Source organism: Podarcis pityusensis (assembly GCF_964106645.2).
Source record: "Podarcis pityusensis genome assembly, chromosome: 3".
Taxonomy (NCBI): Eukaryota; Metazoa; Chordata; class Lepidosauria; order Squamata; family Lacertidae; genus Podarcis; species Podarcis pityusensis.
Genome location: NC_138026.1, coordinates 58279344 through 58306073, shown reverse-complemented (window position 1 = coordinate 58306073; position 26730 = coordinate 58279344). Strand labels below are relative to the sequence as shown.

At 42.3% G+C, this 26730-nt stretch overlaps 1 protein-coding gene across 1 annotated transcript; it reads left to right on the top strand.

The window, feature by feature from the left end:
* Positions 1–1217: 1217 nt before the first annotated feature.
* On the top strand, positions 1218–24825 carry TMEM244 (transmembrane protein 244). Its single transcript, XM_081000650.1, has 6 exons — positions 1218–2223; positions 15273–15358; positions 15745–15818; positions 22894–23019; positions 23978–24022; positions 24622–24825. Exons 1-6 carry the CDS (start codon positions 2197–2199, stop codon positions 24714–24716), a joined length of 453 nt encoding a protein of 150 aa, XP_080856776.1. The 5' UTR covers positions 1218–2196; the 3' UTR covers positions 24717–24825.
* Positions 24826–26730: the final 1905 nt, after the last annotated feature.

The following is a 26730-nucleotide window of genomic DNA, read 5'->3' as shown; positions in this document are numbered from 1 at the left end:
ACTAGATGAGTCAATGGCCTAGTCAAGCAGACCAGTGGCCCATCTTTTTAGGTCCTTAATAGGTTACCTGTGTAACATGACAACTTGTGATGCTGATTGAACAGCACAAAGAAAGTTCCTTCAACCACACTAGAGCACTTCAGCACAGCTGCGGCACTGCTTTCCCCCAATTGCCTTGAAGTGGTAATTTTACCTTGAAGTGGAATTAAAATCTATTGCTATATTATGGAGCAATGCCGTTTTGTTCTGTCTGGTCACAAGGAAGTTCCATTCAGCAAAGGTCTTTCCTAAACAAAGGCTTCCATTTTGCAACCCCAACCCTTTTCGTTTCTTCCTATTGTTGAGGGTTGTAGAATTAACAATTAATAGCCTCCTTTGCCCCTTTAATAGCTTCTCTAAATTGTCCCAGTCCCAGTTTTCCTTTGGAGGTGGGACAGGAAAGATGATTTAATTACTAATTTCCTCTTATTACTCCTTTCCCCTTTTTATTCTTTTCACTAATGGAGAAATAGTGGTTTTTATGGCGCTGTTTACCCCCCTTTTAAGGAATGTTTGTTTGTTTACTAGCTGCTGAAAAGGTCTCCAAAAGCCTTACAACATGTTTGAGGCATAGACTTAAGTTTTTTTAAAAAAGTTACATTAAAATATAAACATATATGCACAAAGCAAATACTGCAGCAATAAGTAATTGAAGCTGCCACCACCATAACCACTGGCTTTGGAGCACTTTAGAAAGGAGAAAAGCAGGAGCTGTTCATCACTAACAGCTCAGCCTGGATCAGCAGGAAGCAATAAGGCAAGTTGTGAATGTGCAAAATGGAAGAGTTCAATTTAAAGGCACAGAAGCCCTGGAAAGCCTTAATAGCGTTTTAGCTATCCACACTGCTTAGATCAGCGTTGCAATAAAGTTTTCTCTCAAAATAATCACCACAAAACATGTCTGGGAAACACTGGGAACAGTTCCCAGGAAAGCTCTAGAATGCAGTGGGGACATGCTTCTCAAGCAGTGGACCATGCTTCTCAAGCAGTGGACCATGGGCTTTGCTTTCAAGTGGGTCTCAGTGCCACAGCCTGCCTTGTGCCTCCTCAATTGTTGATTCCACCCTCTAGTCATCTCATAGCCTTTGGATTTAACAGCCAGCACCAGCAACTCCTTGCATGCTGAGTAAAGATGCCCAGGAGACCTAGAGCAGGGATCAGCAAACTGTTTCAGCAGGGGGGCGGTCCACCGTCCCTCAGTCCATGTGGGGGGCCGGACTATATTTTGAAGGAAAAAATGAACAAATTCCTATGCCCCACAAATAACCCAGAGATGCATTTTAAATAAAAGCACACATTCTACTCATGTAAAAACACCAGGCAGGCCCCACAAATAACCCAGAGATGCATTTTAAATAAAAGGACACACTCATGTAAAAACACACTGATTCCTGGACCATCCACAGGCCAGATTTAGAAGGCGATTGGGCCGGATCCAGCCCCCGGGCCTTAGTTTGCCTACCCATGACCTAGAGGTTTAGTGGCAAGCAGAGGGTGAGGAAGGAAGTTTCCTTCCCCTGAGGGAAAGAGTCAGAGAAGGCCTTGAAGGACAGTGGAAAAGTGGCTTCTGATGATGACGTTGATTACTTAAACTGGGAATAGGAAGAAAAGGGACAAGACAGGAAAGTTATTATTGCTATATAGGAGGAAGATGCGGATGTAAAAGGGTGGAGGAATGAAAGAAATTGCTGGGGGGGGGAGGTACAAGAAGGTACAAGTTTAGTGTAGAAGGAGAATGGGTAAAGAAATTACAGGAAACAGTTAAACAATACTGTAAAGGGCATGTGGGGGTGAGAAGCGAAAAATATGAAAGAAAAGGCCTTCTCCACTCAGAGCCTCTGGATAAGCAAATGCTGACAAAAACAGAGATTGAGCCACAATACCTCAGATAAATGTCTGTACTTAGAGGAAAGCTGGCCTATGGAACTCTGTGGCTAATAATTTAGCAATTTCCAAAGATGGATTAGATATTGTTAGAAGGTGATGCCACTAATTACCAGTTGTAGTTATACCAAAGTCTCCTTGCATCCGTCACCATTTTGTGACTTGTTCTACCCCTGCACTACTATTTTGTGACTGGTGGGCCTTAGTAACTTTCAGCAGCCTCAAGTGGGCCCTGCAGGTAGAAAGTTTGAGAACACATTCAGGAAGCCAAGAATGACAACATGTGGATTCTCCATAAGAGTGAGTGAACAAAGAGTGGCAATTCCAGGAGGAAATTGGTGCAGAAGCAGAAATACCCTAATGCAAGATGGTTGTATGTTAATACTGGCTTAGGGTTGCTCTTGCCACACCAGTAACATCTACTAGCACCAGACATATTGAGGCCACCTTATTTATTGTAAGCCTTCTAGAGAACTTTGTAATGATGGGGCTATAAATTAATGCCATCTATGAACAAATAAACAAATAAAGCAGAGTAGCATTGGCTCAATATTGGACAGAGAAGGTTATGTGGCATTTTTACTGGAATGGGGGGAGCAGTTGCAAAGGTTTACTCTGTGTTGTTCTAAAGTATTTTTGACCACCTCAAATATATTGGTGCAACCCTACTCAGTTAATAATCTGGAGCAATCTTTTGTGATTATAGGCAGCATAGCTGATAGATGCCCCCCCCCCAAGTCACTGCAGTACCAGCTGTTCCCTGCACTGTGAAGGTGACAAGCAGGAATAGCCAACCTGGTAACCTCCCAATGTTGTTGGACTCCAACTCCCATCAGCCTTAGCTGTAATGCCCAATGGTCAGGGATTATGGGAGCTGTCCAACAACATTTGGAGAGCCCCGCATTGGTTACCCCAATCTATAGGAATTTAGCCCCTATAGTTCTTAAAATTCCACAGAGGAAACCATTCTTATTCAAAACCAATTTAAGTCTGTAATGCAGATATACCCTAAGGGCCTTTTCACACATAGTTTGAAAATTGCTTGAATTATCAGCTCTAGCTCATTACATTCCCTTCCTCCATAAGTAAAGATTTCTCCTGTAGTAAAGATTCTCTTGACCCCTCCAGCTAAAAAAGGGAAAATGCTCTGTTACTTGCTTAGAACTAAATCTATACAGCTCAAATTTGATGGAGGGCCAGTCACCTGCTTTAGGTAAAGCATCACAAGTGACAACAGCAGCATATGAAAGTTAAAATATGCTTGTAATCTACCATCTTGCTTCATCCTCCATTACATTAACAATAGGATTTCTGAGCATTCAAAAAATTTCATTAAGCTCGTACTCACATGCACACAAATAGTGTAAGAAAGGCTCAAAGCACTTTAATTAGTGTGTGCATAAATGTGTGGACTCCTTGCAAGTACTTAACTGCTGATCTTGCAGTTTCCCCATACTTTCTGAGATAGTCTATTATTAGTATGTACATCATGCTTTTCATGTACATACAGTAAAGCCTGTTTTATTCAATATTAATTATTTATCATTAACATGAATTGACTTCAGTAGATAGTGATAATGTAACTGTTTTCATAACCTTGGTTTTGATTGGTTAAAAGAAAGAAATCACCATCTAATCAAGGATGCTTAGCTCTGTGTTAGATTAGTCATTCTTTTTATTCCTCAAGGTAACATAAATAATCTCCTTTCCCCTATTATCCTCATAACAACAACCTTGGAAGGTATGTCAGGCTGACCAACTCAGGGTCACTCAGTTTTGCAATGTGACAAAATTAGCTCCATCTGCAGATAGCCAAAATTTGCTTTCCAAAGACACAGATTTCTGTTTTCTGATAATTTTTTAGTCAAACTCCACACAGTGGCGTAGCGTGGGGGGTTCGGGGGGGGCCAGCCGCACCGGGCGCAACATCGGGGGGGGCGCGCTCGCACTCGCAGCTCTCTGCCCCCTTAGGTTAGGGGGCGCAAATTACTTGCCTTGCCCTGGGTGCTGACAACCCACGCTACACCACTGACTCCACATACCGGAAAAACAACCTATTCAGGTTTTTCTTCTACACTGAGATATTACTCCAACTCCCCCCCCCCCCCATGAGTAAATTCTATCTAAATGTTTTAAACAGCATCAGTTCTTGTACAGAGCATGACCAACCTATCTTCTATCCTGATATCACTCTGACACATTGGGTTTGTGTTGTTCTGTATTGCAGAGGGCTTATCAACATGGTTCTTTCCTCACAATCTTTCTTTTATATTTTCCGTAAAAGATGTAGGGCCAAATTAAGCTGTACATCTTTGATTTACTTCCCTCTGTGAGTGGACTCGTGTAATATTGTGGTGGTTCCTTCAGTGTTTAGGCCACCCTAAAAAAGGGTGCCGGAACTCACCACGAACACCTCCCTCATTCTCTTAGAATGACCGCTCCCCGCATAAAACGGGGGGCGCCCTTTGCGTGGACACGCGCAGCCCGTGGATCTGGAGCGGCTCCATCAGCATAGGCTTGGCTTTGCCTTCCCTCAGGTGGGATACCTGGAGGTCTCCGCCTACCTCAGTCAGATGTCCAATCCCACCTGGGGGAAGCGGTGCCAAGGAGACCAGGCCAGGTAGGGGAGGGATTACCTGCCCACACAATAGAGGAAGGATCTTACCTGGGAATCAAAGGCTACATTAGATACAACCAGCAGGCACTGACAGATACCATATAATCCTTTCTTTCAGGCTCAACCCCCAAACGTGTGTGGATCTTCGGCCACAGCATAGTGCATTGGGCGGCCGCCCATGCCGCCCCCGGTCCAGCTGGAGAACATCTGGGTCTGCAGCCAAAAGTCTCCATTTCCTGGTTAGGACAACGTGGAATGCGATGGGATGCCCTGCTGCCTCGGTTGCGTCACGAACTTGCGTTACGCCACCCGCCAAATGCGGTTGTGCTCCACCTCGGCGAAAATGACTTGATCGTTCGTAAAAGCATAATTCTGATCAAAACAGCGATTGCAGACCTGGAAAGCGTGCATGCCACTCACCCCAGTATCACGATTTTCTGGTCAGAACTTCTGCCATGCTTACAATGGCGTGGCAACATCAAACCCACTAGACTTAATTACACTGTTGAAAAAATCAATAGGGCAGTGCGCTCTGCAACCACTCGCATGGGAGGTCGGGTCGTGAAACACCCCAACATTAAAGTTTACATGAAGGAGCTATTTAGGCCCGATGGCGTGCACTTATCGGACCTTGGTAACGAGCGTTGGCTGAGCTACATCAGGCATGGCCTGATTGAATGGTTGGAGGATGGCAAAGGGGCTTTTCAGATGTAGGTAGTCTTGGCGGCGAGAGCGCAATCTTTGCGGTCTCGGGTGGCGGTATCAGGCCTTGGGCGGAATCCTTTAGTCCATCTTCCTCTTTGCGGCAGCGATACCAGGGTTCCCCGTTAAAGGGGTTTCTGAAGGGAGGCTTTGACCGTACGCCGAAATGTCATCATTGCTCTCCCCTGCGGCAGTGTAACGGGGGCGGCTATCTCTGCTTGAACATATGTTCTCCAGAACCGGCCCACCCCCCCACACACACACTGGATAACCCTGAAGCTCCCTAGGTCCCCGGCTGGGGACTGGGGAGGGAGAACGCCCAATGCCTGAGCCAAGGTCTACCCACATTTGAAATTTAATAAAGTTGTGGCCAATTTAATCCCATAGCACGTTGTCTTGAGTCGTTATTCCACATGACGGGGGGGACTGCTCGGGATCTGGGGACTCCGCCTGTCCACGCAGTGGCAATGGTGCCCACCTGAGAACTGAATTCCAGCAAGTTCCAGCTGAAAAAAGCCCTGAGTATGAGAATCGATGGACTCTAAGCAGGGGTGCCGACTTCAGCCCCAGGTTATGGGTACCCAGCATGCACAATGTGATGTCATGGCATCACATTGCAGCATGATGTCATGATGTCACGTGTCCCATGGCCTCAGAACCTGACTTCCGGTGGCCTTAGCATCTCTGAGGTCTCATGACTCCCGGTGGTTTGTGAGGCATCAGAAGTTGCATCGGGGGCCCTGCGGTGAAATGTTTTGTGGGTGCTCGGGCCCCCAGGGCCCCCTAGAGATGGTACCCTTGGCTCTAAGGATCCTGTTTGCATACTTTATCCATAGTTTGAAGTATTTGCCATGGTCATTCGCCAACCATCAGACAACCAATGTGTTAGGAAGTTCACTTTGGGAGGAAACATGGAGAAAATTTGCTCTGGATATTTTGTGGATGTGATTTTTAAATCACAACAGCACCATGCGCTTGGGTCAGAGGAAGCAGGTGGGACAGGTTCAGGGAGTCACTGTTGCCAAGGTATTGGGAAGAGGAAAGTATGTAATGGGAGACAGGAGGTGGACCATTTGTGTCTTTTTGGAGGCTACAACTAGTGCAAAATGTGACTGCTAGGTTGTTAAGTGGGGGAGCCCAAAGGAACCATATGTTACCAGTCCAGAAAGAACAGCATTGGCTGCTGGTGACCTACTGAAGCCAATTCAGGACAATGTCAGGACAAGCGTAAAGGTAAAGGGACCCCTGACCATTAGGTCCAGTTGTGACTGACTCTGGGGTTGTGGCACTCATCTTGCTTTACTGGCCGAGGGAGCCGGCATACAGCTTCCGGGTCATGTGGCCAGCATGACGAAGGTACTTCTGGCGAACCAGAGCAGCACATGGAAATGCCACTTACCTTCCCGCCAGAGCGGTACCTATCTATCTACTTGCACTTTGACATGCTTTCGAACTGCTAGGTTGGCAGGAGCAGGGACTGAGCAACGGGAGCTCACCCCGTCACGGGGATTTGAACCACCGACCTTCTGATCGGCAAGTCCTAGGCTCTGTGCTTTAACCCACAGTGCCACCCGCATCCCCAGGACAAGCATACAGTCCTAAATGGCTTGGGGCCCAAGTGCCTAAAAGAGTACCTCTCCTAATTTCAAATATCCTGGGCCATATAATTGGCACGGGGGAGGGACTATTGGTGGTACTGTCACTAGGGGCTGCCCAGTTGGCACTGACCTGTGAGAAGACCCTAAGTGGAACTACCTCACTTATGGAATGCCTTCCCTGTAAAGGTGCATCTGTCTCCCTCACTATGAACTTTCAGGAGGAACTTAATAATATTCCTGTTTACCCAGGCATTTGATGGCTGAAAAATTCTGTTCCTGGCAACCTTGACATTATTAGCTGTGAGGGAATGTGACTGCTTTATATGCTTTTAGATGTTTTTAAATCTTTTAAATATACTTTGCTTTATTTTTAGTAGTATTGTTCTACCTCCTTGGTGTTTGCTGCCCTGGTCTCCTTAGGGAGGGAGGGATAGAAATTGAATAAATGAAATGAAATTTTTACTGAAGATGCTGCAGCAAAATTTGAAACATCTGTACAGTCCTGGGCTTTTTACGAATTGTTTTCAGTGGATTCTAAAGTGAAATTTGAAATCCAAAGCAAATTTAAAATGAAAAGCACAACCATTTAAAACTGCACTGGCTGCGGTCCTATGCACACTTTCCTAGGAGTAAGTCTTATTGAAAACAGCAACACTTTTTCCTGTTTCGGTTGTCAGTAAATAACCATATTATTCATGCAAAACCCACAAAGATTGCCTTGTTCTAGCTAATTCCAAAAAAGCTTTTGGCAGTTTTAAGCAATAATCTTGTGATTCATTTCATATAAGAACAAACAGCAAAGATTCTGTAGCACCTTAAAGAATAACAAATGAATTGTGGCAGAAGCTTTCATGGACCGGATCACTAATCTGTAAAAGGCAAGCCATCACCACAATATTAGCCTTAAACGTTCCATACAGAAATGTTGCTTTTCTCTGCAGTAGGCTCAGAGGGCTACCTTAAGCCTGTGTACGCACTTTGCCTTTAAAGTACATTCAAAGCACATTCCCCATCCCCTCAAAGAATTCTGGGCACTGTAGTTTATAAAAGGTTGCTGGAAATTGTGACTCTGTGAGGGGTAAATTATAGTGCCCAGAATTCTTTCAGAGGGAGAATGATCTTTAAAGGTAGAGCACGTGCAATCTATGGAACCTCACTTTAAGAATTTATTATATTCAGGAAGATATGAGCAATAGTCCCAAAATGCAAAACTATTAGGGATAGGAATCACTGACAAAATATTTCTGGATATTGCTCTCACTCCTTCAGCAATGCAAATCTTTATATATCCTCTCCAAAACTGCAATAATAAAATTTTCTTTTTGAAAGGTGAGCAGTTGCAAGTTCAGCACAGAGACACTTTGAATAAATTTAGAGGAGAAAAGAAAAAATAGCATGACTAAAGGTGCTTACAACATTACACTAGCTCACAAATGATAAGATTAAAGATTACTTAGAACAGTACTATATCAGGCTAAATCAGGCGTGGGGAACCTGAGGCTCCCCAGATAGTGTCAGACTTCAACTCCCATCAGCCTTAGCCAACATGGTGAATGGTCAGGGATGGTCAGATGTAGCCCAACATCTGGAGAGCCATGGATTCCCTAGTCCTGGCCTAAAATATTTGTGTGAATGCAACCAAAGTCACTCCAATGAAGAGGTCAGAGAGAGAAGCAACAAGATATATATGAACTTAACAGTTTTTTCATATGTACATGCTGACAGCAAAAGATTGTTTTAAATGAACAAATTCTTTCCTGCCTTGACATCATTTTGTGGAAATACACCTAGGGGGATGGTGATGCAATATGTCTAGCGTGGCCTAGTTGTGCGAAGTACTGCTGCCTGAAGTCACTTGGATATTTAACCTGATCAGTTATGTTTGCCCTCTAGTGGCAGCTCTTTTGAACACAAGCAAGACAATTTTGACTTGCAGGTCTGCTGCGATCATGGTATGCAATAACGTACCATGTTCAAAAGAACTTTCTATTTGATTCTTAGCATTTCACATGACATCATAGAGAAGGGTGGTATTTTACTAAATTTTAATCTGAGGAGACTGATATTAATGGATTTCATTTATGATCATTAATTTCAGTCGGTCCATTCTGAGTTAAACTTAGTTAAATACTGCCCATTAGGTTTAACTTCATTTGTCTACACAACTTTCTCACTTCATAAACTTATATTCTTATAGGGCTTTTTTTCTTAATCATGCTGTTCTTTTACAAACATATTTGCTCCGTAGTCTCCCAGTTTTGCCTTTGTGATATACTGTTATTAAAAGACTATGCTAATAACTTCACCAGACCTTAGAGAGAGAAAAAAAGACTATAACTCAATGCAACCATTTTCTACAGAAAATATGTTGGTATGGCACCTCCAGGACTGCTGACATTAATAGGTTAGCAGAAAACTGCTTCTGGATTGGCTAGGTATAGGAAGTGCCTGAAGTCTTGCTGGTCAACGGCCAGCTCACCTGTGAGGCAACTGTCTCTGGCAGCAGGATCCATAGGAGCATCAGGTCCCAATGTAGGTCTTTATTTCCCCCTCGTTCCTGATGTAGATCTTCACTCATTCCTTCTTCCCTGGCGGGAAGGAAGGCACCATTTTGTGGTTCGCCTCAGGTGCCAAAATGTCTTGGGCCAGACCTGATGATATCCAAAATTACTTGTACTTAGAGTAAACCCATTAATTTCAATCCACTTAAGTCCATTGGGTTTACTCTTAGTATGGCTGATGCTGGGTATCACTCAGAAACTCCTGTAGGCTACTCTTCTGGGTTTTCCTGCTTAAAAGTTTCAACATTTCCTGGATTTATATTGTCTCCTCTTCCATCTTCCAAATCCTAGACCAAGCTTCCTCAAACTCGGCTCTCCAGATGTTTTGGCCTACAACTCCCATGATCCCTAGCTAGCAGGACCAGTGGTCAGGGATGATGGGAACTGTAGTCTCAAAACATCTGGAGGTTGGGCCGAGGTTAAGGAAGCCCGTCCTAGACTCTTAATAATATGGATCTAGAGTTCAGCTTCTGGCAATGCCTCAACACCATCTCAATTAATATTATGCCACTCAAACCATTTATTCAGCCTAACCTAGACTTTTATTTTGATATCATCTGCAGTGAGTTAGTTCTGGTCTAGTCAAGGGTTTTCTAAAGCAATTGATCTTACGGGATAACAAAATGGAAATAGTTTATTACTAAGCTATAGTGTACTGACTAATGCCAACTATAGAGACCGAATTACAAAACAATGTTTCTAAGGTTTGCTCATACTCTTTTTCTTCTGAGTTTCTGAGAAGCAAAAACACCACTGGCTCAGCATATCTACACAATGAATTGGTTGCTTTGTGCCCTCAAGTGATGACAGGATATACAAGAAAGCCTAAGAATTATGAGAAGGAACACCTTCTTGCTGGAACAAAGGAAGCTGTCTTATTGGTCCAACTTGTCAGACCCATTGGTCTATCTTGCTCAGTACTGTCTGCACTGACTGGCAGTGGTTCTCCAGGGTTTCAGGCTTGCTGAAGGCATTTCAAATCCTACTTGGAAATGCTAAGGATTGAACCTGAGACTCTTTGCATGCAAAGCAGAGGCTCTACTGCTGAGCTACAGCCCCATGCACAGACAACCCCCCCCCCATCATACCTGCAGATTATGTTAAGCTTTTAATATTAGTAACTGTTATGTACTGAAGTTCTCACCCTGGGCCAGCAGGGGAATATAGTAGATAGTTATGCAAATAAGGGATCGAAAGTGACGTTCAGTGATTGGATAGTTTTAGAAAATTGTTACAGTTACATTGTAGTGGAGCTCTATATAAGCAGGCTGACTGAACCCTTCAGTTCAGTTCTGTTCTGGGCTGTGAATAAACAAGAGCTGTTTGAAGAATCGCTGTGTCGTCTGATATGTTCATCCACAACTTAACAGTAACAGCGTATGGGTATTCTTCATATGATTGTAATATCACAAACCAAGGGGTTTTTTTGTACAGCAGACTTCACTATGCATCCCAAAGCGTTTCAAAGTGATTTAAAAGCTATCAAAAAAGCAGCAACAATAAGCACTCAGGCTCTTTCATTCAAATTCAGAAACAGAAAGATCATAATCCTCAGTCATTTACTCTTGAAGTTGTTCCTCCAGAATCAATAGAGTTACTTCAAAATACTCAAGTTTTGGATTATAGCCTAAAACAGCTGTTCTGCCTGTCTAAGCTTTCCTGGGAGTTTGTACCGTAATCATTAATAGCAAAGACTTGAAAAGGCAATTGATTTCAATCAATATGGAAAGCGTTGCAAACAGCAGGCAGCAGCGAACCCAGCACCTATGAACAAAAGCTGACAAAGGTCAAAAAGGAACAGAATTATTTTCACATGCTTGAAGTGCAGGTGGGCAGGAGAAGGGACATTTTGTGAAATGCAAAGCAGGGAGGGAACATCAGCCCCCACCCCCACAAGTAAGAAAACAGCATATGGGATGCAGAAAGGGAGCCCAAACTCAGGTGGACTCCCACCTGATTTTAAATTATTGACTTCTCCAGCAGCCCTCTGTTCAGAAGGACTCTCCAGTACTCCAGAGAGGCTTGGAGATGCGGATGGGTGGTCTTAGGAAAGAGAAGTGGTAAATGTTCTTTCTGTGAACTAAATTATGCTCATTTAATATCAAAGCTACTGTGTGTACATGGATAAATGCTCAGGCACACAGTTCAAATCCACCAGGAGCCATGGGTTCAGTAATGTGGGCCTAATTCTGTGGATCTCTTCCCGGCTGAGATCAGACAGCCCCCATCTCACTCCCATGGAAATTCAGGTGCTTGGTGAACAGCTTTGTGTTGTTGTTGTTTTTACTTCAGCAGACATGTTAAGAAAGCCTTGCTGCTGCTGCTGCTGCTGCTGCTGCTGTTCTCCTTCTTCTTCTTCTTCTTCTTCTTCTTCTTCTTCTTCTTCTTCTTCTCCTCCTCCTCCTCCTCCTCCTCCTCCTCCTCCTCCTCCTCCTCTGATATTATTTCTACTGTATCTCTTTTGTAACCTCATTTTACACTGCTTAGAAACAATGCTGTTAAGTGGTATATGAACTGATTGAAACAATTAATCAACAAGTCTAGTGGCTCCTTAAAGACCAGCAAATTTATAATGGCATAAATTTTTGTGCATAAATTAACTGGCACAATTCAAAGGACAAATGGCTATAGAGCAGTTGTTGGAAACCTTTGGACCCATTGATGTTACTGAACTACAACTCCCATCATCCCTTGCCATTGGTCATGTTTACTGGGAATGCGGGTGACTCTGTAGTCTAAACCACTGAGCCTCATGTGATTGCCGATCAAAAGGTCAGCGGTTCGAATCCCCGCGACGGGGTGAACTTCCATTTCTCTGTCCCAGCTCTTGCCCACCTAGCAGTTCGAAAGCACATCAAAGTGCAAGTAGATAAATAGGTACCACTGTGGTGGGAAGGTAAACAGCATTTCCGTGCGCTCTGCTTTCTGTCACGGTGTTCCGTTGCCCCAGAAGCGGTTTAGTCATGCTGGCTGGTTTATGTTGTTATTTATGGCCTCTTTTGTAAATAAATAAATGACCCCAAATCCAAATTTAGAAGGGTAGTTGTGTTAAGCAAAATCAGCGGAGTCTTGTAACACCTTTAAACAAATTTATTGTAGCATAAGCTTTCACAGATAAGTGATATTTCATCAGTTGACGGCGGGGAAGGGACGTACCAGTCTTTCTAAAGAAAACAACAGTGAGTCAAAATACCTTGGCAAAACAATATTTACACATTTAAGTACTTCTGATCTAACTATGATAAAAAAGTATTTGCTTTTATATAAAAAAGAATTCAATTACAGCTGATTATTGTTTACTTCCAGTTATGGCCTCAGGGAGGGGCCATAGCTCAGAGAATATGATACTTGATATGCAGATGGTCCTGTGTTCAGTCCCTGCTATTTCCCATTTGAAAATAAGCTCCTGTATCAGATCAGGAGGTTTTCAGAATTACATTGCCAGTCAGCATAAGACTGTACCAGGTGAGATCAATCAATGGCCTTAACACAAGCTGTGTGTGTGTGTGTGTGTGTGTGTGAATACACACACATATATACACACATACATGTTCATTGTAAATGGTGATATTAAATGTATGTTATGATTTGCAAAAGATATAAAAAACAGGACAGTCGTGCCTCCTCTGTGAACTGATATCAAACACCCACCATAGAGAGAAAATGGGAAAAAATGAAAATACTAGCTACGTGCAGTTTCATAATAGCAAAGTGTGCAAGATGTGGTGGGGTTTTTTTTAGCTGAGCATGTCGAAAAGCAGTTTGGACTTTTTAATGAGCTGCTAAGGATTGTCTGGTTGGACTTCAGCAGCTTAGAGTTGGCTCACAGATGGCTTTTGCCCCAGTTCACTTTAATCCAATAATGCTATTCTGCTCCGTCTCACACTGCACACCCAGTAGTGCTTTGTGAGTGAAAAATTGAGGCTTCTTCCAGCTGATATTGGTATGAGAAATGTAACTGCATCACTGCTCTTTTGCTCATCATGTGTACATGGCTCTCAAGATAAAAATTGCTGAGACTAAGGTAACAAAAATCAAGTTGGCATTGAACTCAAGGTCATTGCGTAGAATTTGCTATATGCGACATATGGCAGGTATTTGTAAGAACCATTGCCTTTACTCCAATAAGCTGTCTTGTATTCATTTGTCGTTCTTTGACTCTTGAAAAAAACAAACATTAAAAAAATTAGTGATGCAGGTGGGAAATAATTTAAAGCATTGATAACAACTGCTGGGACATAAAGAGGATTTTTTTTAAAAAAAATGTAAAGTTTGAAAGTGTTTTCTAACATTGGCTGGAGCTCCTGAAACATAATTAATTGCTGCTTTGTACAGAAACTGTTATAAATGCCGCCAATCCTCATGATCTGGTGTAGTTCTAAATGTTTCAATAGAATAGCTTCAAACAGTGCTTTTTCTCTCTCTATATTATATATATATATATATATATATATAGGTTTAGGGGTACTCTCATTTTCTTACTCATATTGAAACACTGCCCCTCAATGAGGTCAAACTTAGATTTGCAAAATGTTTAGGGGTATGAGTCCCCCCCAGAAGAAAAGCACCAAATTGCAACTAACAAATCATTGAAGCATGCTGGATTATTTTATTATTATTTCTAAACAGAACAAAGTTTTTGAAATGCACCAGATATGGCAGCAGGGATGGGAGGCAGGTAGAATACCAAGACATATAGCAGGCATAGGCAAACTGGGCGCTTCAGAATTTTTTTGCCCTACAACTCCCATGATCCCTAGCTAACAGGACCAGTGGTCAGGGATGATGGGAATTGTAGTCACAAAACATCTGGGGGGCTGAGTTTCCCTATGCCTGACATATAGGCTTACTAATCACTCTGTGATTAAGTGATGTCTTGGATCAGGACCAGAGCATTTGGCCACCAGCTAAAATGAGGTTACCAGATTTTTTTCCAATGAATCCGGGGACACTTTTCAACTTCCTACTAAATAGATGCATTTTGTCAGGGGACTGATTTGTAAATCCAGGGACTGTCCCCGGGAACCGGGGACGACTGGTAACCTTAAGCTAAAATAGCCTTTTGGCATCCAGTTATAGAGAGTTCATTCTTTAAATCTTTCACATACGTTTTATTATCATTTACAGGATTCTCTCCAAGTAACTGTAACGTTTCTAGTGTGGTGACAACTAGAGTTTTATTTGGTCTGCTGCATGAAGTTTGCAAACATGAGATGAGGTGGATGGAGAACAAATTGTTGTTGTGGGATTTGGGCCTTTGCTCAAGATTCTGTTCAGCCATGAACACAAGAATGAGTCATTGCGTCCTACAAAGTGGTAGCTTAGCAAGCTGTGCACGCGGTTTCCCATCAGCTTGTGTTGCCCTAACAAACAGGGATGAAAATCCAGCACATGTTTTTGCTTCATCAGAAATACAGGCAAGCAGGAGAAAATAATATTCAAATGTTCAAAATGGACAAGCTTACCAAGAGTTTATTGTAGTAAACTGACATTTAGTAAACTGTAGTCTGTAATTGCACAGTTTCTCACAGCCTCAATACCCTTACGGAAAATGGCACTAATGGGGATTTACCTCATAGTGTTGCTTGCAAGATCATAGAATCGTCTAGGGAATGATCTGAGAGCTAAGCAGGTTTAGGTCTGGTCAGGGCTTGGATATGAGGTTGCTTGGAAATCCTATGCAGATGGCCTTGAGTTGCATTATAGGAAAGAAAGAGGGACATAAAGGTACTAAAGTAATAATAATAATAATAATAATAATAATAATAATAATAGTAGTAGTAGTAGTAGTTTAGGGTAAGATGTCTTACTGCTGAGTTATTGTTTTCTGGGTAACTTGAAAGTGAGCTTCATGTCATTTTTCCTTTACAGATTGTTTTGCTCAATCTCCTACTATGTGTGATCATATTCTACTCTGTGTATTATGTGGTCCTATGCTTTTGTTTCACAGCGTTCAGGTAGGAATACTTTGGCAATAATCATGAATGAATGAATGAATGAATGAATGACTATGTGACTACAGATGTAGTGCAATGCTGACAACATTTTGCTCAAACATGGCCTCAGATACTTTGGGTGGAATTCTTTAGCATAATAAAACATTGTATGGTAGCTAAATGTGTCCATATAAGCATACAGAGTGGATTCTTGAATTCACTGTAAAATACATACATAATGGCTTTTAAAACATCTTCTGTGAAAAGTAGAACAATTAGCTAAAATTCCTTTAGCAAGACATTAAAAGCATTTAGGAAATCAGCACACATGCACAATAATTTGCCTGATTTAGTATCATAAGCTTCTTGTACTGGGATAAACTTTAAAATTGTCCAACTCTTCACAGGCTGCAGATGTTGGATGGACTGGCACCATTTGACTTCAAGACCAGCCCATCCTGGATTCACTCATATTATTTAGGTAAATGTTCTTCCTTGAAGTCCTTATTCTTAAGATGGTCTTATTCTTAGATGGTTTCTCTATTGAAATACTTCAAACACTTGAATTTTTTTAATGAAGTTTAAGTATTATACAGATCGTATCATCTTATAGCAGGGTTAGCAGGGTTGCGGAAACCTTTTCAGCCTGACTGAGGGCCAAATTCCTTTCAGGGAATCCTTCTATGGGCCATAGGCAAAAGTGAGGAAAGAAACAAATGTGAATTTTACCTCTGTACAGTAGAGTAGTTTGTACACACAGCCCTATATCCTCCACACACGCAAGGAAGAGACATTATGAGAGCTCAAGGGCACATTTCAGCCTGGCAAAAACACTCAAGGAAGGTGTAAAGCAGGACTCGTGAGAGGTTTGGCTTGGGATTGTGTAGTCTGGGCAAAATTATGAGGGCCACACAGTAAGACCATCAGGCCTGCACTTGACTCCTGAACCTGAGGTTTCCCCATATCTGCTTCATGGTTTCATAATTTCATATTGTATGGCATTACTAATTTCAAGTCAATGGTATTTATTTATTTATTTATTCAATTTATATCCCACCCTCCTGAAGGAGCCCAGGGTGGCAGACGCAGCAACAACAAAACATTAAAACAACAACTAAAAACAGTTGAAATCATTAAAAAAAAGTTTAGTGAAGTACTAAAGTACATAGCAGTTTGACAGTGGAACCAGTTACTGAGGTGGAGAATGGAGAGGTCTTCAAGCAGAGGCTGCAAAGCCACATGTTGGGGATTCCTTAGCTGCATATTTCTTGATGACCTACGATGCCTTCTCCAGCAATGTGATTCCAGAGGTCTGTATGTAAGACTTTTCAGTTGGGGGCATTCACATTTGAGACCCTACTTGAGATGCCCACCCAGAGCTAGCCCTGATAACATTGTTAATACATCTCACAATTACTCAGCATTCCTAGTTCATATGGAAATGTTCCTGTCATGCAAAACAAAAGAACATATCCCAAAGCAAGGGGTTCAGGCCCACAAAAAGATGAATAAAGTAAATAGGGTTCTGAACATTGTGGGTCTGGAGGTTCCCATTTCTGAAGGCATACACCTAAGATTCCATTCATGCACACCAGGGATGGGCAACCAGCAGTCCTCCAGATGTTTCTGGACTCCCAAGTCCTGTCAGCCCTAACCAGTATGGCCGAATGCCAGGCATGATGGGAGTTGAAGTGCAGCAACATATGGAAGGCCACAAGTTCCTCACACCTGAACTTGTTAAGCGTGAAATGTTAAGCGTGAATGTGAAAAGCAGGTATATGAAAGCACATGTATCATTCAGATATACTAATCAAATAGCTAGGATTGGTTGTGGATTCCTGTTGCTGTATAAGCTGTGAATCGTCTTGGCTGTGATTCTTTATAAAGCTATTATGGCTCCCCTTCTGGGCTAAAAGAGAGTGATTTACATTAAATACATACATTTTAGTTATTTTATGGTCTTTTTCCCTTAAACGAAAGCTAAATCGCTATGAATGAAACCTTTTAAAATGTAAATTGTTTTGAGAAACATCTCAAAAACTTATGGAAACAGAAAATGTGAGGAGATATGCTACTGATTTGCTTTTAGATTAAAATAACATTCAGGGAGGTGATTTAGTTACTTGGGGTGGGGGGTGGCAGCAAAGCCATGTGTAATTGTAATAAGTGACTTATTGTATACAAATCTCATCTCAGTCTTAATGATATGATGTTCTAGCATATACTGGGTCCTCCCTGACCCCGGCAAGCAATAACAGAGATTTAAATCTGAATTTGCATGATGGCTTTGGGCAAGCATCTTTTTCTGAGGCCCTCCTGCCTCCAAACACTTGTTGAGACCATTTTTAAAAGGCTTGGGTAAAAGGAACTGAAAATAGCACTGGAAGAAAGTTGGAAACCAAAAGTCCAAGGCCAGGAAATCACAAGCTGGTAGCTGGATAATAGAATCAGCACTTTGTCAATCTGATTCTGAAGCCTTTACAATTCCTGCATGTCAGGAGGTGCCAATGGCCCTCCTGGCGGGCAGAGTTACTCTGGAGCGTAAGAGCACCACAGCTTGTAGTGTCTAAGGAAGACTGTAACATCTGTAGGCTACCATACCCCCCCCCCAACATTTCTCCGATGAAAATAGGGATGCCCCATTCCATAATGATAATTTTAATATTTATACCCCACACATCTTATTGGGTTGCCCCAGCCACTCTGGCCAGCTTCCAACATATATAAACACAAAAGAAAACATTAAACATTTGTTAAAAACTTCCCTGTACAGGATTGCCTTCAGACAGCTCGGAGGTCGGATAACTCCCTATTCTCCAACATTTCTCCAATGAAAATAGGGACATCCTAAGGAAAAGTGGAATCAAATCAGAAACTGGGATGGCTTCTCTAAATTAGGGATATCCCTGGAAAATAAGGACAGTTGGAGGGTCTGGGCTACATGTGGCAAACTTTCTCAGTCTAAAGGTCACATTGCCTTTTGGGCAGTCCTCTGGTTAGGCCAGAAAAAACTGCACATTTTAAGTTTGTACAGTGGGCTAGTTTCTAAACATACTCTCACACCCCTCTGTATCCAGGCAGGCAAGAATAATTGTAACAAGGACACATTCCAGCCAGGCAAAAACTCCCAAAGAGGATATGAAGCACAAGTAGTACAAGTACAAGTGGTACAAGTAGTACAAGTAGAAGTGCGGGTGGCGCTGTGGGTTAAATCACAGAGCCTAGGACTTGCCGATCAGAAGGTCAGCAGTTCGAATCCCCATGACGGGGTGAGCTCCCGTTGCTCGGTCCCTGCTCCTGCCAACCTAGCAGTTCAAAAGCACATCAAAGTGCAAGTAGATAAATAGGTACCGTTCCGGTGGGAAGGTAAACGGCGTTTCCGTGCGCTGCTCTGCTTCGCCAGAAGCGGCTTAGTCATGCTGGCCACATGACCTGGAAGCTGTACGCCGGCTCCCTCAGCCAATAAAGCGAGATGAGCACCGCAACCCCAGAGTCAGTCATGACTGGACCTAATGGTCAGGGGTCCCTTTACCTTTAGTGAGGGGTTTAGCCTAGAAAGAGAGTGTGTAGCTGGCCTGGGGAGCGTCCCAAGAGCCAGGTAGAAAGACTTCACCACCCTGCTAAAGCCCTTGTAACTCACCAAACAGGGCTGCAACACAGAGAGCTGTAGATTTCTGGCTCTTTTAGACCTGACAGAGTGACAGCTATTGAGCAGTCCCAAGACCACTCTTCTTATGGGTCTCACCTCAAAATGTGGGGGAAGTGGTTTTTGTGGTCCATCCTAAATTAGGTTTTCTACCTCCCAACCAAAAGTCATGGTCCTATACCTTTTAAATATTCTGAGGCATATTGGAAGCAGTTACGGTAGATTGTTTTTTTCCTGTACTAGGAGGCTTTGGAATTCAGAGCACCCTCCTTCTTTCTCCTCTCCCTGAGGTGGTTATCCTCAGATGGAGTCACTGGGGCAAACACTGTGCCCTACTTGGCCCCTCAGGGCCTCATTTCAAATGGGTGTTCCACTGAGGGAAATGTGTCTAGATAGAAAAGATGCCAGGGGGTTGGAGCAGGACCCCATTATGAAGATGATGAAGCCAGCAGTTAATAGGGGAGTAACTGAGCTTGCATCTACATATGTTGTGCTTTAGTACTCAAGTCATCTGTCTTGGCAGATCACAGAACAGAGATAAATGTTAAAGTAGTTGTAACCCTCCTAATTGGCGTGTCAGCTCCCCAATTAGTGCTTCATGGCAAAATTAACCAGTGCAGCATCAACAGTGGCCCTAAGGTCTTTTGTCAGCTTCTACCAGCATCTATGTTAATATGGCACTCACAAATGTGCAGCTTCACTCTCTTCATTTACCTCTCTGTGCTAGTTGCTCACATACTGAACTAATATGAGCATTCCATCACTCTTGACCTCTGCTTACCCACTTGTATTCTCTAGATTATTATAGCATTCTAGTCTATAGATCCTCTCTCCAGCCCACAGGTCTTTTACAATACTGCACCCATGCCACACTTTTCCAATAACCAACAGCACCGCTTTCTAGCATTTGTGCCAAGTTTTAAAGCAACATCACTAAGTTGTTGTGGATTCCTGAATACAGCAGCTAATCATTTTGGGATTGCCAATCTAGTCATAATGCAAATAGGGTTGACCATGTGCAACTCAGGAAAATGGTGATTATTACAGACAAATTCCACTTTTATATAAACTTGTTTTTGAAGAGCAGGGTTTTTTTTTTACCTTTCATAGTTGTGTAGCCAAAACCAGATAATATAATTTTATCTATGTCTCAGAGCAGAAGCATATAATAGAAAGTGACATATATATACATATATCTATATATAATGATTTTAAGCCATTCAAGATTTTTATGAGTATATCCTAATTTTTTAAAAAAGTAAAAAAAAAGTTTTTGAGGAAATGGCTCAATTTATTTTTACCTCAAGGTGGAGATAAGACATTGTGTGTTCCTTGTAACACCTGGTGTAAACATGTGCCTTCACTGAACTCAGAGTCCTGGTCCCCACCATCACCACATGGCAGACAATGAAATTGAGCTAAGGAGTGAGGGACTTTGTGCATGATGGCAGTCAGGGCTTTGTTTACTAGCAGCAGTCATGAATTCCTCATACTGCCTAGTCTGTCCTTGATTCAACATATATTATACAAAGGGGAGCTGGTACGCTGCAGAAAGTAGCGAATGGCATGGTGGGGCTGCACTGCTTATCTGACCTCTATCCAGTTGAGTTGTTATAGCATGCCACTGCAGAGAGAAGAGGAAGGGTGAGAGGACAGTGAGGTGAATGAACTGGATTGTTTCCTCTGGAGCACTGGATTGGATTTGTGCCACGACAGCCTCTCTGTCTCCATCTTAGCATGTAGCAGCGACTCAGCTGGAGGGAGTTTGAGTGGCACCATCTGGTATTGCCTGCAAATGTTACTAGCTTGGAAGCTAGGGCGTTTCCCATTCACAGAAGCAGAACCACAAGTCCACTTTTGAGACTTTAACACTTCCTACTTATTGTCTTACATTTATATCCCTCCTTTGTTCCCTCATGGAACCCTAGAAGCTCCCTATCCACATGCTGACCAGACCCTGACGTGCTTTAGCTTCAGCAAGTTGGTGGCCTTACCTGCCTTAATCCTAGAATTGTAGCGTTGGAAGAGACCCCAAGCGTCCCAACTCCCTGCAATGCAGGAATCACAGCTAAAGAATCCCTGACATATGGCCATTCAACCTCTGCTTATAAACCTCCGATGACAGACAGCCCACTACTTTTTGAGGTAGTCTGTTCCACTGTAAAAGAGCTCTTACTTCTGACCATGCATTGTCTCATTCTTCATGCAAATCATGTGAGCCAGCTTCAGTAGAATTAGTTGGATGGGATGGTGGGATGGCAGGTTTCCTTGCTTCTCCTTCTTCCCCCAAATCCTAGAGACTAAACGAGGAGGAGGAAAGAGAGGTGAAATGACTGGATTGTGAAACTAAGCACTGAGCCCTCGATTCCTTCCCATCTCCTGGTCTCTAGGGTTTCCTGAATGCTGGTGTGGGTAAAGAAAGCCAGTTAAGTCCAGGGTTATCTGTGGGAGAGCAGTAGATTAATTACAGTAATGACCAGAGCAGCTGCTGAAGGTCTGTGTAATAAATTAGAGGGACACTTCTGAATTAATATCAGGAAAGTATTATTGCTTACCTTTTCATAGATCTTATTGCAGTTATGGCAGAGGGTAAGAGAATGGATATAAAAAGACTATGGATCTTATTTAATCGCTCAAAAACCTCTTTGTCTTTGTTAAAGTCAGTGGATGTTTACTATTAATTTTGGCTGATGAAGGATCAGCTCCTTGAAGGATAAGGTGGATTGTCTTTCCGTCTTGATAGAGAACCAACTGCTCAAGGCAACATTTAACTGTGTAAATTTTTAAGTTCATTTCCTTCATGAGGTTACTGCTGGTCTAAGCAACAATAAGTACCCATAAACTACTTTAATTTAGTGCATAATGGGATCTTGTTCATGGCAGGCAGGAGACTACAGTAAATACTTTTGCGGGGGAAATTACAGTGGCAATTATGAAAATCTGCCACATTCAGAACAATAAGTACTTTAAAAACGTATTAATGGTGTTTAAAATGTCACAATGAAATCTGTCTGCAAAAATTTGTTCATATGCAAACTGTCAGCCATCCTAAGTTATTGAGAAGTCATGTGGTGTGTAGTGTATCTTTCTGCTCCCCTTTGAGGGGTACAGCATCCATAGACAATTCAAGATATCCTGCTGCCTCAGGATTGTTTTGTTTTGTACCATACCTCCTTCCTTGAAAAGCATCATCTTCCAAACTTTTGGATTGAAAGTAAAGGTGACCTCCTGGTAGTATTTACTTTGCTATTATCTTAGATGGTGGGGCTGAAAAGGCAGTCTTGCAGACATGTGGCATGGTGTGTAAGGTGTTAAGAGGATCACCAGAGGAAATCCAAAATCCCTTTAAAAATGTTGTTATGGATTTCCACTTCCAGATCGATACAGGCAGCACATGGGAATTATTTCATTGTGCAAGCATGTGGCTAGAATTCAGACTCCCCAATCAAAGCATACACATAAATTACTAAAGCAGGGCTAATGCAAGACTTTTTTTCTACCTGAGTCAAGGGACAAGATGGCGTCTCCCCCTAGACCATGTACAAAAGTCAAGACAGGTAGCCAGATGTTACTTCAACACTGGCTCTGGAACAGCATCTTCCACCAAACCTAAGGACAGCAGCCTGGCTTAGGGGGCCACAGGCCATTTCCCTGCCTTCTGCTGTCTACTGCCTGGAACGTCTGCTTACTTCTCCCTAATGATAGAGCTGGCCCTGAATGAAAGAGATACGTGTCTCCCATAGCAACTCTGTATGCCTCCTTAATTGCAAAGAATGCTTAGCAAACTGAGCCTGGAGCTGAGGATAAATACAACTGCCAAGCAGTGGATAATTTAGCAGTTTTGGGACTAGCAGCAGCCATAGGATACAACTTCCCATCCACTACTGTAACTCATTTTCTGTTTGTTTAGTTCTTCTAGTGTCACTGGAAATAACCTATCTCATCTCTGGACTGCTCTTTGTCTTGGTTGTAGAAGAATGGGTTTGGGATTATGCGGTGACTGTTACAGTCATTCACATCACCATAACTGCGGCTGGTACGTATGCTGTTTAGTTAATAAATCCACAGAAAAAGAAGTATTGTTGATTTAAAACAACTACCCCAGGTTTTTTTAAAGTGATGCTTTGGCTTTACAAGGACTACTTGGATCATTAGCTTGTCCTTGCTTCTGTGTCTTGAGCTCTTGCCAAAGTTCCACTCGGTCAGCCATTAGGTTCTCCCTGCTTAGCCTTCTTCACAGGATTGTTCTGAGGATGCTCACTGCAAGCAACCCTGAGCCTGGCGCTATCTGCAGAGGGAAAATTCTGTTTTCAGATGTAGTTTGAATCCAAGACAGCGCTGCAAATTGACTTCTGACGGGCTCACACTGACAGCATTGATAAGCTGATCAACTCTGATGATGAGACCCCTCTGCTGCGTTTGGAAATTCCTGATGGGAACTTCCTAGTGTGAACAAGCGAATTCCTGCTGATTTTGCACTGCTGGGCAGTGAGCCAAACTTGTAAATGAACTACCAGGAGCCCACTTTAACCTCCTGATTGTTCCTTTGTGCCTTTACCTGCTGCACAGCTGATGTTACATATGTCTAGTGGGGTGTGGCAGTGTTCGAAACTCCCATTGTTCTAGGCGCATTTTGCGACAGAATTTCACTAGCACGAGCAGTTTCTGAGCACTGGGTGCAGTATTGCGCCTAAGATTTCAGATTAAAATTTCAGAGTGGAAGGAAATGAGGACCCTTTTCACTTTCCCCATGTGAAAAATGAACATAATATTTTAGCTGCAGTTCATTCGTTTTCAGCTTTGTATTCTTGTTATAAAAAAGCGCACCTACCTTGTAGTGCGCGTAACCTAGGCTTAAGGTGCCATTTAGCTCCTGGCCTTCAGTTTCTAGCACTGGGGTGTGAGTGACTGTGGTTTTACAGTGTTGTTTGACATAATATTGTAATTTTTGTCATGTTGACATGAATCCTAAAATGTAACTTTTCGTTTTGCAGTTATGTCTGAATTCCCGCTGACATTGCACTGGTGGGCAGCTTTAGGTATGAGTTAAATGGTTATGATTTAATTATCCAAAATAGCACAGCTATAATGCATAGGAAATAAAAAAGACCCTGTCAGATCAGGCCAAAAGCCCATCTAGCTCAGCACTGTGTTCTCACAGTGACTAACTGTGAGCATTCTCCCCACCTGTGAGAGCCAGCAACCAGCATTCAGAGACATATTGCCTCTAGCAGTGGAGGCAGAACATTGTTAATGTGGCTGGTATCCACGGACAGCCTTATTCTTCATGAATTTGTCCAATCTTCTTTGAAAGCCATCTAAGCCGGTGGTCATCACTGTGTGAAAAAGTACTTCCTTCCAACATTCAGCTTCTTTGGATTGCCCTAAATTCTAGTATTAAGAAAGAGGAAGGAAAAACTTTTCTCTAGTTACTTTATCCACACTGCATAATTCTATACCCCTCTATCATATTCCCCCTTCTTACTTGTCTGCTCTGTAAAATAAAAACCCCTGAAACATAGCCCAACCAAATATATGCATCTCAAAACATTGCTGCTTCCCATTGCAAAACAGGTATTTTAAAATTCTTGCGAGCTGCTCCTAATACTAACCTAACATATTCTTGTATTATTTACAGGTTCAGGCCTAATTTTGATGGTTTGTGTTGGACAAAGTTTGGCTTACTACCTGTTCAAAGACAACTTTATTTATCCAGTTCTGGATAATTTCTGAAATGCATTTTTTCAGTGCCTACGTTGCTTTATGAAAATGCACATGGATGTGTGGGCCAACGCTAGCATGCAGTTTTAAGTAGATCAGAATTCTGTACACTGTCATAATCCAGGTGCTTTCTTGTTTTGTATAGAAATAACTATTTTTAGTCAATAAAACTGCTCTTATCACCAGAAAGCTCTTTCCAATGTTTAGTTAGATTCTCCTTTGTTGTAACTTGAATCCATTGGTTCGGGTCCTGCCCTCCAGAAGGGGAGAAAACAAGCTTGATTCATCTTCCATGTGACAGTCCTTTGGATTTTTGAAGGAGGTTATCATATCTCCTCTCAGTCTCCTTTTATTCAGGCCAAATGTACCCAGCTCTCTCAACCATTCCTCATAAGGCTTGGTTACCAGACCCTTCATTATCTTGGTCACCCTCATCTGCACATGTTCCAGATTGTCAATACAGCATCCTTCTTAAATTGTGGTGCCCAGAATAGGGCAGTACTATTACTTCCCTTGAGCTGGACACTATACTTCTGTTGATGCAGCCTAGAATAGCACTAGCTTTTTGTTGTTGCTGTATCACACTGTGGACTCATGTTCAGCTTGTGGTCTATTAAGACCCCTATATGCTTTTTGCATGTACTACTGGCAAGCCATCTTATATTCCTGCCTAACTGCAGAACCTTACATTTGTCCCTGTTGAAATTAATTTTGTTTGGGCCCAGTTCTCTGTTAAGGTAATCTTGAATCCCAACTCTATCTTCTGTGGCATTCCTTCATCCAAGTCACCTATAAAGACATTGAACAACAACTGACCTGGGACAGAACCATGTGGTACCTCACTTGTCACTTTTTTCCTGGGTGATGAGGAACCATTAGTGAGCACTATTTGGGTTTGGTCAGTCAACCAGCTACAAATCCACCTAATAGGTACCACGTCCAGCCCACATTTTACCAACTTCTCTGCAAGAATATCACGGGACTTGGTCAAAACTCTTACAGAGATCAAGATGCACTTAAGTCCACTGCATTCCCCGATCCACCAACCTTGTAACTCTATCCAAAAAAAGAGAAAGAAATGAGATTCATCTGGCATGACTTGTTTTTGAGAAACCCATTCTGGGTCTTTGTTCCTACCCATAATTTCATAGCCTTGTTGTATTGCCTTGCTGAAATTTAAGATTGGTCAGAAATTTCTGAAATTTGGTTCAATTAAGGTAAAATTTCTGTGCTAAATTTTCTACTGGCATAAAAAATTGTCTTGATTTTATTATGAATATAATGATCAAGTTTTATAAAGCCACTTGTCTTAGCCACAGAGCTGCTTCCATTGCAATATAATAATGTTTGTATGTTTAATGCATAAGAAAATGTGGAAGTGAAGCTAAGTCCAAAATTACAGCTATTCTTAATGCAAATAGAAAGTTATAGGACAGCATTAAGTCTTACCCATATATCACTGAAAGTATAAGAGGATGGTGTGGAGTTCACCGGTTTAATTAGTAAAAACTCATCCCCCAGAAAGCAGAAAGAGCAACAAACCTAGTCTTCGGTATGTGACTTTGAGGGCACATTTGTCTGCAGCGAAGTGGTCCCTTGAATTAAATAGCACATGTTGTATAATTACCCTGATTTGTTTATTGGGCCTGTGAGATTTGACACATATCCATGCACACTGCTTTTTATCTATCCATTTATCTATTATTCTGAAGCATTTTCCCAGCATGGGCAAGTGAGGTACACCACAGTGCTCAAATTATGAAATTTTGTGAAATCCATTATCCCCATTTACTGAATCCCCCCAATTCTAAACAAGTCATGCTCCCCTTAGCTGTCTACAAGCAGTAGATAAGGAAGGCAGCAGAAGGGTGTTCTCTCCCAAACCGGTAATTCAAACACTGTACTATAGGAAAGGAAGGAAACACAAGCAATTGCTTAAAGAAAACGAAACTTTTAATCCGGGAGACAGTTCCCAAATGGCCCTTCAGAACTGCATAGTGGAATTGCACTTTTCTTTGCTTTAGAT

Excerpts from the sequence above, each read along its gene's own strand:
- TMEM244 (XM_081000650.1), top strand. The coding sequence starts at position 2,197 with ATGACAACATGTGGATTCTCCATAAGA. Across the intron at positions 2,224-15,272 it reads CATGTGGATTCTCCATAAGA|ATTGTTTTGCTCAATCTCCT; the intron begins GTGAGTGAACAA and ends TTTCCTTTACAG. Across the intron at positions 23,020-23,977 it reads CATCACCATAACTGCGGCTG|TTATGTCTGAATTCCCGCTG; the intron begins GTACGTATGCTG and ends TTCGTTTTGCAG.